Source organism: Elephantulus edwardii, unplaced genomic scaffold (genome assembly GCF_000299155.1).
Source record: "Elephantulus edwardii isolate Elephantulus edwardi_28Jun2011 unplaced genomic scaffold, EleEdw1.0 scaffold00032, whole genome shotgun sequence".
Taxonomy (NCBI): Eukaryota; Metazoa; Chordata; class Mammalia; order Macroscelidea; family Macroscelididae; genus Elephantulus; species Elephantulus edwardii.
In genome coordinates, this window is record NW_006399782.1 from 2347057 (window position 1) to 2359996 (window position 12940).

At 39.2% G+C, this 12940-nt stretch overlaps 1 protein-coding gene across 1 annotated transcript in view; it reads left to right on the forward strand.

The window, feature by feature from the left end:
• Positions 1-5162: 5162 nt before the first annotated feature.
• PCYT1A (phosphate cytidylyltransferase 1, choline, alpha) overlaps positions 5163-12940 on the forward strand; it is a 36084-nt gene continuing 28306 nt past the window's right edge. Inside the window, exon 1 of the mRNA XM_006884198.1 lies at positions 5163-5279. Coding sequence (XP_006884260.1) covers positions 5163-5279 — 117 coding nt within the window. The remainder of the gene's footprint in view (positions 5280-12940) is intronic.

Sequence of the window (12940 nt, forward strand, 5' to 3'; positions counted from 1 at the left end):
TAAGAAGTATGGGGGAGGCCCCTCAATACTACCAAGATATAATCACCGGGAGTGGAATGAATCCTTTCAGACTCAGGCTCCTCTGCACAGTGAAACCCCCTTGACTCTAAGAAAGGCCAGGCTCCATGAAAATCTCCACAGAATGCCTGCCTATTAGATATTGAAAGAAACAAAGACTTCCCTCTACAGCCTTCCTTTAGAGCTGGTGTCCTGATTCTGGACTTTGAGTTTCCTAAACTGTAAGAGAGTAAATTTGGTTGTTAAAGCAGGAAAAGAGGAGGAGGCAGAAATGAATTTATTTGTACATATAATATTCCTCAAGAATAAAAGCAAATATCTTTTGGAATTTGAAGAGATGAACCACCCAACCAACCAATGAGTATTAAAACCAAATATTGAGTATTCAGAGCCTTTCAGTGATAGCTGCTTGCTAGAGGCTTTCTGCTAAATGAAATGGTCATGAAGATATTTTTTCCTTGTGGAAAGCAGCAGCCAAGGAGGAATTTAAATAGTTGGGCACTCTGAATAAGTGTAAGGAGCTAAAAGGGAAGGGGAGAATGAGTACTCGAAAAGCATTTCCAGTATCTGCTACACTCAGTCCAGTTTTCAGAGGACTGTTCCCAGGGGAGTGGTCATTGAACTTTACTGAGAGAGCATTTAGAGTTATGGTCGCCATGGTTTGAAAACCAGGAGTTGGTAATGAGCAGCAGAAGTTATTACCTTCTGGAAGCTGTTGTTCGTTTCTAAAGCTTTTTTACAGAGACACATCTTAAAGGAGCATGACTCTTGAATTTACCTTGTCACAGAATTTTTTTTTTTTTAGTAGCGCACTGTGTTTATTTTAGTCCCCCTATTTTATTTACTTTTTTTTTTTTTCAGAGCCACTGTTTTCTTTTTATGTATTTCTTTTTAGGTAATACTTTTTTTTTTTTTGAGAGTATCTTATGCTAGCACCTTATGCTAGTTTTCTTCTAGACAAGTAGCAGGGCAAGTTCCTCTTTAGATTGGTAACTGCCTTGGATAAACAGCATCCCATGCATAATTAATCAACATCTTCCTTATCAGTCCCTCCCTCGGGAGCATTACTTAATTGAGAAGAATGAGACTGCAGGTAGGAGGTCTGGAAAACATTAAGCAAGAGAGAAGAAAGTGTAATAAGCCCATTGCTGCAGAGTCATTTCAACTCATTGCAAACCTTCATCAAGTTTTTGAGGCTTTCTTCCAATTAGCAGCCTTGACACACACAGTAGGGCTCTTTAAGGGAGAGTACATATGGATTGTTAAAGACAGACCAGGCCTACCTTAGTTTACTAGGGCTTACTCTGCCACTCAAATCACCTTGTGCCTCATCCACAGCATACAGTGACAAATTGTAATTTAATATTTCTCAAAAAAAAAATTAATGTTTATGAAGATGAGGGAAGAACAGTTTACCCAACTGTATGTGGCACTCTATAAGGAGCTGTAGGAAAGTAAGAACAAGGAGATCCCTACACTACCATTTAAGACTGCAATCTAAGATCTCTGAAGAACCTTGCCCAATATGACGTTCCAAAGCAATTTCGATTACAGTATATGACAGTATGTTTGTACAGCTAGTCATCAAGTTGATGAAACTGAAAGTATGGTGTAATACAGTATTTATTTGCATGTAGTTAAATTCATTAAATATTATTGACTTAAAACAGAAATTACTGGGACATTAGTCTATTTTTTTAAAAACAAAAAACCACAAACACCACAACTAATTCAGGTTGGATAACTTTCAAGGGGACCACATAATATTCCAATACTAATATACTGTTAACATGAGATTAGGTTAGAAGCACCAGTACCTCCGTATAGAGTAGTTTTAAATATGTTTTCCAACAAAGTATTTCTATCTTGCATAATCTAGGAATAAAGATAAATGCCTTCATTATGTTGGTGAAAATATACACAGCCAAATGTACACACTTCAGCAATTTTTACATGTACAAATTAGTAACTTTGGTTCATTCTTCATACTGAATCAGGTTCGTGCTCTATCAGTGGGCTGTAGCTTTATTCAAATGCAGTGTGTTTCTAGCACCTCTTTATGTGCTCAGTGTCAGCATGGCTGTTTCCTCCTCCATTACTCTTAATCTTCTTTAAAAACAAAATCCAACCTCCAGTGCCACTGAGTTGATTCCAACTCACTCTTCTTTCTTTGCTTGCTCTTGGGGATCCATCAGTAAATGGAAACAGACATTAAGGTCTGTTGTGACATTGATACTAGTGGGGAAAGAAGAGAAATATATCTGGGCCTTTCATTTTACGGATGAAGATACCAAGGACACATTTTTTTAATAATGAGAAAAAGAACTTTCTTGAAAGCACTCAGCACTTGACAGATTTAATAAATATCGAATTAATTATGCTGTTGTTTTGTACTATAAAGTCAGAACAGACCCATACCTGACCCACTGGTGGGTTTTCATAGGCAGTTAATCACATGGGAAGAGATTGCCCATCCTTCAACCACAGAGCAGCTGGTGGTCTCGAACTGTGTGCCTTTGGGATTGCAGTGCAGCTTCTTGCCACTAGGCCAATAGAGTGCCTTGAATGAATTATTAGGAGGTCTTTAAATATTCATTTCTAATGTACATTAATTTTCTGCAGTTGTGCTGCTGGCAGATTTATTGGCAACAGATATTTTAAATCCAGTCACTTTTTGCCTTGTTACTTGAAATTGTGCTTTTTGAAACCTTAAAGTTTGTGCTTTGCTCATGTTTGGATCTCTCAGTAAAGTATTGTAGGCATCTGAGGTATTTGCTATTGGTCTATTTTTTTTTTTTTTAATTATTAGTGTGTGTGTGCCGTCAAATTAAATCTGACTGGTACAGGAGAAGATTGTTCCTCCTTTTCCAGCAGAGTATCTGGTGGATTTGAACCGTGCACCTCAGGGATTGCAGTGCAGCTTCTTGCCACTAGGCCACCACAGCTCGCCTGATATTGGTCTATTTTTATAATGATAACCCAGTGTGGTTGTTAGGCTGAACATCACTTTGGCTATGGTAGGTTAAGAATACCCAGAACTGGAAGGAATGAAGATCAAGTGGGGAATAATGAGTTACATTTAGAAGCATGTCACTGATAGAGGTACTCAAAAAAATGTGCAAAGTGAGGGATATGGAATTGGTGGTGCAGGGACCATAATACTGTGTATTCTTTTAATTGAAATAATGAAATAAGATTTGGACTAAAGAGAAACATGGGAAAGATACATTGACTGAAATTATAAACATGTAGTAGTAAGGAGAGACAGGTCTTTATAGAAAGGGACATCATGCTGGGTAGAGTAGAGGGACACCGCAGGAGGGGAAGACCCTCCATGAGGTGGATTGATTCAATCACTGGGATAATTGGGATGGGAGTGTCAGAGACAGTGAGATTGGCACAGGACAGAGCAGAGTTTGGGGCTGTTTTACATAGCGTCGCTATGAGTCGCAAACGACCTGACAGGCACATAACAACAAGTAGTTCATGAATATTTGATTTCTTCTCTGAGAGATAAGCTTCCTGTAACTATTTTGTTCCATATGTGGTGATAGATATGTATTTTGTCTCTATTATAAATGTGTATTTTGTCTACTTAAATCTCTGTGCCTGCTTGTAGTTCCTTAAATTTCTGCTTTCTAAGTTTGGGACATGATTGGTAGCACTTGATATAATTTCACACTTACATAGGTTTCTTCTGAGCATTGCTCACCAGGAGCAAGTATGAGAAATTTTCTGGCTTTAAAATTAATAAGGAATAACTACTTGGTCTATAGAACAATCTTGATTAAAAGTGGGAAATAGAGAACAAAATTTCTCATTTATTTGTGGAGCCGCTGAAGTTGGATGAAATCTCTGAAAAGCTTGCCCTGACATGATTCCCTGAAGTCTCCTTTAAACCCAGCAGTAGTTTAGCTTAATTATAAAAAATTATCTGTCTTGCTCGCTTCGGCAGCACAGATACTAAAATTGGAACGATACAGAGAAGATTAGCATGGCCCCTGCGCAAGGACGACACGCAAATTCGTGAAGCGTTCCTTGTTTTTTTTTTTAACTTTTCAAGGAGAAAAGTGAATTGGGGGGAGGAGGTGGGTAGGGAGAAAAGTGCAACAATTAATGACTTTTAAAATAATTTTTAAAAATCTGGCTTTACAATGTATGATAGGGTATTATGGTTATCACAAGAGTCCACAATTAAGGTTGCATAGTGGAATGTACTTGGGGCGGCAGGAGGGGTGTGGGGGGGATTGTGTACCAGGGAGGGAGTGTTTCTTTTACTTTTGAAAGAGAGGAGTGAACTGGGTGGGGGAGGGGAGGGCTGGGCGGGGAGAGAAGTGCAGCAATGAATGAATGGAAATCCAAAATCTCTGTAAATGCTCGTTAAAATTATTTAAAAAAAATAAAGCTTAAGAAGAAAAAATCTGGCTTTAGCATTGTACTGTTTTAAAAAGTTATCTATTTGGCATTTGACAACAGCAACATAAGATACTTATTAGGAATTTTAGGGTCAGTGGGTTTTATTAATGGAGAGGAACAATTTGGAAAATGTGAGTGGCTGTGATTGCATGAGTGTCATTGAATTGCACCTGCAGAAATTGTTGAATGTGTGTGTTGTGTATATTTTCAACAACAATAAAAAAATGTTTTTTTTAAAAATGATAAGATAGAATGTTGAATGTATATTGTGTTTACCTCTTTTAAGAAGACTGTCTTTCTCCACCTGTACCACAGTCATACCCCCAAGGATTATGATACAGGACAGAGGTAAAGCCAGTATAACTTCATTCCTCAACCAAGTCATTCCAACATTTTATAAACAATCAGGATATGAATTAATGGTTTGTATTCAGGCTCCATTGTCCAGTAGCAATAATGTCCAAGGCCAAGTGATTAATTGTGGTCATTGTTCCACAGAGAGGCATTTTAGTGTTTCTCCTAGACCCTGGGGTTTGTAAGGTTTCTTCTAGAGCCTGTGTTTTTGCCAAATGCAGTTTGCTCATTTTGGTGAATAGTAGGTTATGGAGTGGATCTTTTGCTAAGAAAGAGTATCAGTATTAACATCCCTGAAATATTAGTGACATCTTCTCTTCACCCTATTGAGAAAGAACTCTCCCCTCTACGTTTTTATAATTAGTTGAAAGAAGATGGACGCCCAGAGCTCAACCAGAGGCAGTGCAAGGAAGAGGAGGAAGGAGGCAGCCGGGCCCAACGGAGCAACAGAGGAAGGTGGAATTCCTTCCAAAGTGACCCGCTCTGCAGTTGTAAGTAAAGAAGGGATTTCTTTGTTAGATACTTTAAACCTGGTGAGGGGAGGGTAGGAACTGATACAACATTGACAATAACCCTGTTATAAGTCTTAAATAACGAACCGAATGAATAGTAAATATATCGTCACTGATATGCTTTCTTGAGGCTATATGCACAACAAAGTAGTAGGACCTTTACACTGGAACTGGGAAAATTTTGAGGGTTGTGTATTTATTAGGCTAGAGATCAAATTCAGAATAAATAAAAAAAATTCAGAATAAAGAGCTAGAAAAACTGAGGCAGATAGAGTGTTCTGATCTTAGTGACATCCCATGGTATTTAATTTTCTTTGTCTAACTGTCTTTTCTCCCGCATCTTTCCTTCACTCTCTTGCTGGGTTTATCTTAGATGAGTATCTTTTTCCATTAGTGCGAACCTTATGCTCCTTTATCTATGTACATTGCCCTTCTAACCCTAAGGAGCACCTCAATAGTGGTGTGACTCCATCAGCAGCTCCAAGGGATGAAGATGGTCAGTCCTTTTCCAAGTGACTTACAATCTCTTGAAAATTCACTGGAGGGTCTTCTACAAGTCTGTTCCAACCAGACAGCAATGAGTTTGAGTTTGAACTATTGCCAACTCTTATATTAAAATTCTAAACTCTCATCTTGACTCAGTTTGATACCTTTCTCAAAGCTTCTTTGAAGAATATGTCAGCCCTTTTTCAGGCTTCAGGTGCTTGAGTGGGACTCCTGCGCGTCCTTGCTCCTGCTCCCCTGCCCTCCGAAGCAGTACTTGCACAGGTATCTAACACGTTCTTTCCCAGGATTCTAGAATGGAGACTGAAGGAAACCTAGAGATAAAATGAAATAGGAAAGAAGTTCACAGTGACCAAATAAACAGCCATGTTGGTGGCTGAGGAGCCAGAAATAAAAAGTCCTAATACCGGTACTCCTGGTCCAGGTTTCATTAGAAACTGCAGGGCTCCTGTTAAACAGCCTGGAAGAAAATGACTCTGTCAAGGACCTTGAAACCATCCCACAAAGGAATCCCCCCAACCCTGCAGCCTCTCTGCAGACGTTTAGACAGTTCCTCTATGAGAAGGCAGCTCGGCCCAGGGATGTCCTCCAATATCTGCAGGAGCTGGCGATTGAGTGGCTGAGACCTGACAGCCACCCAGAGGAGCAGATTGTGGGAATGCGGGTGCAGGAGCAGTCTCAGGCCATCCTGCCTGAAGAGCTCAGAGCTCAGTTGAAGAGATTTTGGCCTGGAGTCAGAATTACTGGCTAGATGTCACTCCTTTTTTGATCACCCACTTGCTTGCTCAATCTAAATACAAAAAATAAGCCACAATTTCCTTTGGTTCCAGATACAACACCAGCAACAGAAAGGTTGCCTTTGACTGTTTTAATAAGAATTAATCAAAACTCATGTCTGGACCTCTTTTTGGCCAAGACCATTTCATTTCCCAGGACTGAACTCCAGAAGGAGTTTCTGTGCCCTGTTAGGATAATCATCAGCTTGCTGCTGTAGCCTCTGTCAAGAGCTCTCTTGACTGCCTCCTCCCTCCGCACATGTGATGTGCTTTAATATATATTGTTTTTATGTATCCAAAGAGATAATCAGCTTTAAGTTTTAGATTTCTCACATGGTAGCATGAATGGAACCTTCTGTAAACAGCTGTTATTCAATTATTAAAGTTTGGTCTTTAATAAACTTTTTTTAAAAAAAAAAAAGAATATGTAGATCATAACAAACTATGGCTGACTCTGAGAAGAATGGGAATCCCAGAACACTTGATCGTTCTAATGCGAAACTTATACTTGGACCAGGAGGCAGTCGTCAGAACAGAGCAAGGGAACACTACATGGTTCAAAATTGGGAAGGGTGTACGCCAGGGATGCATCCTATCTCCGTACCTTTTGAACCTATATGCAGAACAGATTATCCAGGAGGCTGGGGTCTATGAGGAGAAATGTGGGGTCAACATTGGTGGACGATTTATCAACAATCTGCGTTTTGCGGATGACACAACCCTGCTTGCTGAAACTGAAGAGGACCTGAAGCGCCTGCTGCAGAGTGTCAAGGACTGCAGCCTACAATATGGATTGAGGCTCAATGTCAAGAACACAAAGATTCTCACCACTGGACCAATTGGCAGCATCAGGATGGATGGTGAAGAGATTGAGATTGTACACAGCTTTAGTTTACTTGGCTCCATAGTCAACAGTCTTGGCACCAGCAGCCAGGAAATTAAAAGGCGCATTGCCATGGGAAAGTCTGCTGTTAGGGACCTCTCCAAAGTGCTGAAGAGCAATGGTGTCTCTCTGGAGACTATGGTGCGTCTGATACCGGCCGTGGTCTTCGCAATCACTTGTTATGCATCAGAGAGTTGGACAATGACCAAGGAGGATAGAAGGAGAATTGATGCCTTTGAGCTGTGGTGCTGGAGAAGAGTATTGAGAATACCATGGACTGCTAGGAAAACAAACAGATTTGTCCTGGAAAAGGGTTAAACCAGGTGGCTCCTTGGAGGCAAGGATTCTGAGGCTCCGTCTAACATACTTTGGAATGTTGTGAGGAGAGACCGGTCCTTAGAGAGGGACATCATGCTTGGGAGGGTGGAGGGACAGCGCAGGAGAGGAAGGCCCTCTATGAGGTGGATTGATTCAGTGAGTGGGTTAATTGGGATTGGAGTGTCAGAGACAGATTGGCACAGGACAGAGCGGAGTTTAGGGCTGATTATCATGATGTCCGTGTCTCAGAGACTCTCAATGTCATAATGGCTTTTGGTTTTTCTTTATATTAACCATTAGTAATACTCTGCCATATTATCTCTTGCTTTGGTTTTTTGCTATAAATAAATAAATATTTTAAACATCAGCTATGTTTTATTCCTCACAGAGTTTTCTAGAATTGTGTCATTATTAAATAAATCTTATGTTTTAAGAATGTTATTTATGTTCCTAGTAACTCCTAGAATGAAAAAAGAAAATTCATCCTCATTTTAATTATGAGAGAACAACAGACCAGACTAAATTGAGGGACATTATGAAAGTTGGATAATAAATAATTACAGTTCTTCTCAAGTCTTTCTTATTCATTGTTCAGTGACCTGCTTGCTCTTCTTCATTCCTTTCTGGTACAGACAAGCTATTAAGCCTGGGCCAAGTGGTCAAAGACTCATTCACCCAACAGGAAGGGCCAATGGAGTGCAGAGGGTTATAAGGAGAATAAACTTGTCATCTCCACCCTATACCTGTACTTACTATCTGTGAAACTCTTGACAAAAAGATTGTTTCCCCTAACAGCTTTGCTGATATACAATCAATTTACTACATAATGTAGCTGTTTAAAATGTACAGTTCAGTAGTTTTTAGTATATTCACAGACCTGTACAACCATTCACCACAATAAATCTGAAAACATTTATCTCTCTCTAAAGAAACCATATGCCCTGGCGCAGTGACTTCTTCCCATTTCCTCTCAGCCTCCCCAGACTCTCATTCACTGATCCACTTTTTGTCTGTGTAGATTTGCCTAGTGTGGATATCATATCTAAATGTAGTCACACAATAGATGGTCTTTTGTGTGTGATTTATTCACTTAGCACAGTATTTTCAATATCTGTCTGTATTGGAGCATATATAATTCATTATGCTTTTATTACCAAATAAAATCCCATTGTATGGATATACTGCAATTTTCATATAGCATGTGATGTTCTGTTTCTGACCAGCTTGTTGGCCTTTGGGTTGTGCAGATAATTTTTTTTACATAAATTATAATAATACACCAACAAGACAGTAAGACAGTAGATGGTAAAGGTATGAAGATGAATAACTTCTTCTTCCCTTTGAGAGATATGAGGACAGTGTAGACTGTACATGTCTGTAAATATTGGACTCATGTTTCCAAAAGTATTTTATTTGAAAGTGGAGGAAGAAATAGAAAGGATCACCAAGTTTTAAGTAACTGAACTGGTAGGTCAAGACAAAATAGAAGAGAGAATGAAGAGTTAAGGAGGAAAAAAAAACCCACGCAGATTAATGGCCAGTATTGTTTAATCTATAAATATGAAGAAATTAGTGATATCAGTATTTCTAACAGTACAATCAAGAGTCTTAAAAATATTTACAGAAAACTTACATAATTAAGGTACAGTATGAAAAAAAAAATGCCAAATAGAAGGAAGTTAAAGATACAATGACTGGTTTTTTTTTTAATCTGTTTTCCTTGGTTTACATACAGTCATTCATACACATTAGGAGTTTCTTTCATTTTCATTGTTTTTTATACAGTTATTCACATTATCCAATGGCTATTGAGAGGAGCAAGTGATTTATTTTGACAAGAGGGTAGGGGCAATGGGTTTTGAAAAGCTTCATGGAGATTATTTCTAAGTTGAACTTTGAAGGAACAATAGAAACTCAAGAACAGGAGATAGGGGCACAGATTCGTAAAAGTAAAATAATAGGACTGAAGTCTAGCAGACTAGAATTAATAAACCCTGTGGAAGCTTACTGTTCAGATTAAAGATATGGCACAGTTGAGATAGGAAGCTCTGGTGGCTTAGTAAAAGGACTTACACTGCTAGCACCAAGTATGCAGTTTGGGGTTTTTTTTGGGGTTCCCAGAAATTATTATTTATTTTTTTATTTTAATGAAAATTTCCAGAGACTTTGGATTTCCATTCATTCATTGTTTCACTTTTCTCCCTGCGCTCCCCTCCCCCCTAGTTAGCTTTTCTCTTTGAAAAGTAAAAAAACAAACAAAAAACTTTCATTGTTATATAATCTCTCATTCCCCGAGTCCACTCCACTATGAAGCTTTCATTCTGGAAACTTGTCATAGTATCTAATTATATATTCCTCTTAAACAATTCTCTCTGTCATCTGTTTCAATGCAGTATACATTACTTATTCCCTCTTAATTTCCCCCCAACTCTGATGTTAGTCCCGCTTTACAACAGTGGCTCTGTGCAGTATTTGTCTTCTTGTGACTGAGCTATTTCACTAAGCATAATGTCCTCCAGGGGAAGGTGTGCAGTTTTAATCCACCACATGCTCTTTGCAGAAGAGTGGGAAGTCCCCTCTTGGGCAATTTTTACTGCCTCTGAAAACCTGCTGGAGGGTCAGCCATGGATTGGTTCTGACTGGAAGGTACACACCAACAATAGATGAGGTATGCAAGGGCCTGATCATGAGTCTGTATGCTGTACTAAATGATTGAACTTCATCAATGATATGGTCAGATTTACAATTTCAAAAGATAATTTTTGTAGCTTTAGAAAGCAAGAATTGAAACAGACAGAAGCCAAGAGCCTACTTGTGAGAATATATTGATGGTCCAGGTTGAAGGTAATGAAGGCTTAAACTATGATGGTGTTTTATGAAGAGAATAGGATAATTTTTAAATGCTCTAGAAGGTAAGGTAGGTATTGAAGATAACTAGGATACTAGGATGCAGAGGGTGAGACGTGTTAAAGAGAACTCCTAGGTTTCAGTCTTAGGTAGATTGTATAGGTGGGATGCTTTTTACTGAGGTAAGATATAGAAGGAAGACTAGGTTTAAAAGTAAACAGTGAGTTTAAAAAAGTTCACTAAAAGGCCAATGAAATATTCAAATAGTGATTGGCTAGATGAGGAATAAGCTCATTATACACATTGAGATAGCAATTAGAAGTTGATGTGAGAGGACTGTATAAACTCCATTATGTGCCTAGCCTCCATCTTAAGCCTGACCTAGCAGACCATAAAAGTTCTTTACCCTAGAGAGAAAGCAACCACATGATAACCACAGGAATACCTAGGGTCTTATCTCAAGGTTAGCCATCTGTGTGCCTGATGTTTATGTATGTAACACAAGGACATGCATATGTGACACAGGAAAGGTGTGTACAATGACACAGGAAAGGGAGGAGGTGAGCTGACTGGCCTAGGCACAAGCCAATCACAAACCGACCCATGTAACTGCTCCCTTTGCCCACCAATCATGTTCCCAAATACCTCATCCTGGTAAACCTGCCCTACCTTAACTCATAAAAAGCTTGTAAACCTGTACCCTGGGTCGCCATTTTCTCCTTCATGGTAGACCCTGCATGCATGCTGTAGTTTGTTCTGTAGAATAAAGCACTCTTGCCATTTGCATACGTGAGTGAGTGGTCTTTCAGGTGGCAATTTACAGACCTAACAGATGTTGTTACTGTTAGGTGCTGTCCAGTCAGTACCACTGATAGGTATCCTAGGAACAGATCTGAACTTTGCCCTGTCATCACCATCCTCATGATCTTTGTATGCTCAACTCCATACTTAAGAGTCATTATGCCATTCCGTCTTGTTGAGTGCCTTCCTCTCTTTTTCTCACCCTCCACCTTTCCCAGCATGATATCTTTCCAAGGACTGGCTCCTCTTGATAACATGCCCACAGTATTGGTGACCAAGTTTTACCATCCTTACCTCTAAGGAGCACTCAGATTGCGCATTCTCTAAGACATATTTGCTTATTCTTTTGACAGCTAATGGGATATTCAGTTTTCTTCTCCAACACTACAACTCAAAGACATTGCTTATTCTTCTGTCATACCTAGTCATTGTCAAACTTTCAGATGTATAGGAAGTGATTGAAAAGACCATGGCTCAGATGAGGTACACCTTAGTCTTTAAATGAGTATCCTTGCTCTTGAGGACTTTGGAGAGGTCCTTGACAGTAGATACTCTAAATGCAACACTTCTTTTGAATTCTTGACTGCTGTTACCATGGATGTGGAGTGTGGATCCACATAAAATTAAATCATTGACAACTTTAGTCTTTTCTCCATCTGTCATGAAGTTGCCTGTGAGCCAGTGGTGAGGATTTTTGTTTTCTTGATGTTGAGATGTAATCCATACTGAAGGAATAGCCAGGGAGCATTGTTACTTTTAGTTTCTTTCTCTTCCCCCTCCCTTCTTCCATATGGAGTATTTCTGCTGTTTTTTATTCCTTCTCATACCACTTAATATTCCTCTTGATTTTATAAAACTTATTTGCTGGCAATTCTGGAGTAATTTTGCATCTTAGGCGAACTTGTTACACGGAATGTTTGGGTGGAAGAGAAATGTTTCTCTGAACTGAAACTCTGAAACTTTTTCATGAAAAATATTTTAAGACTCTTTGGAGGGTACAAAGCATACTGAAAGATTAGTATCCAGTTATAGTGTTATTTCAACTGAATTATCTCCGTGTCTTTATTGGTACTCTTCCCGAGTTAATATGTGTAAAGGTAAATCAGGAATGAAAATGTTATGCGAACATCATTGTATTTATAAGATAATTCATAATTTGGAGAATCCTAAATTTCATTATTAGTTATACTTGTTAGATGCATAGATTTATAATTTCATATGGTGATGGTGGTGGTGGTTGTTATGTGCCGTCAAGTCGATTGCAACTCATAGCGACCCTATGTGCAACAGCCCTAAACTCTGCTCTATCCTGTACCTATTGCACTGTCTCTGACACACCCATCCCAATTACCCCAGTCACTGAATCAGTACACCTCATAGAGGGCCTTCCCCTCCCGTGCTGTCCCTCCACCCTCCCAAACATGATGTCCTTCTCCAAGGACTGGTCTCTCCTTACAACATGTCCAAAGTATGTTAGACAGAGCCTCAGAACCCTTGCCTCCAAGGAGCCA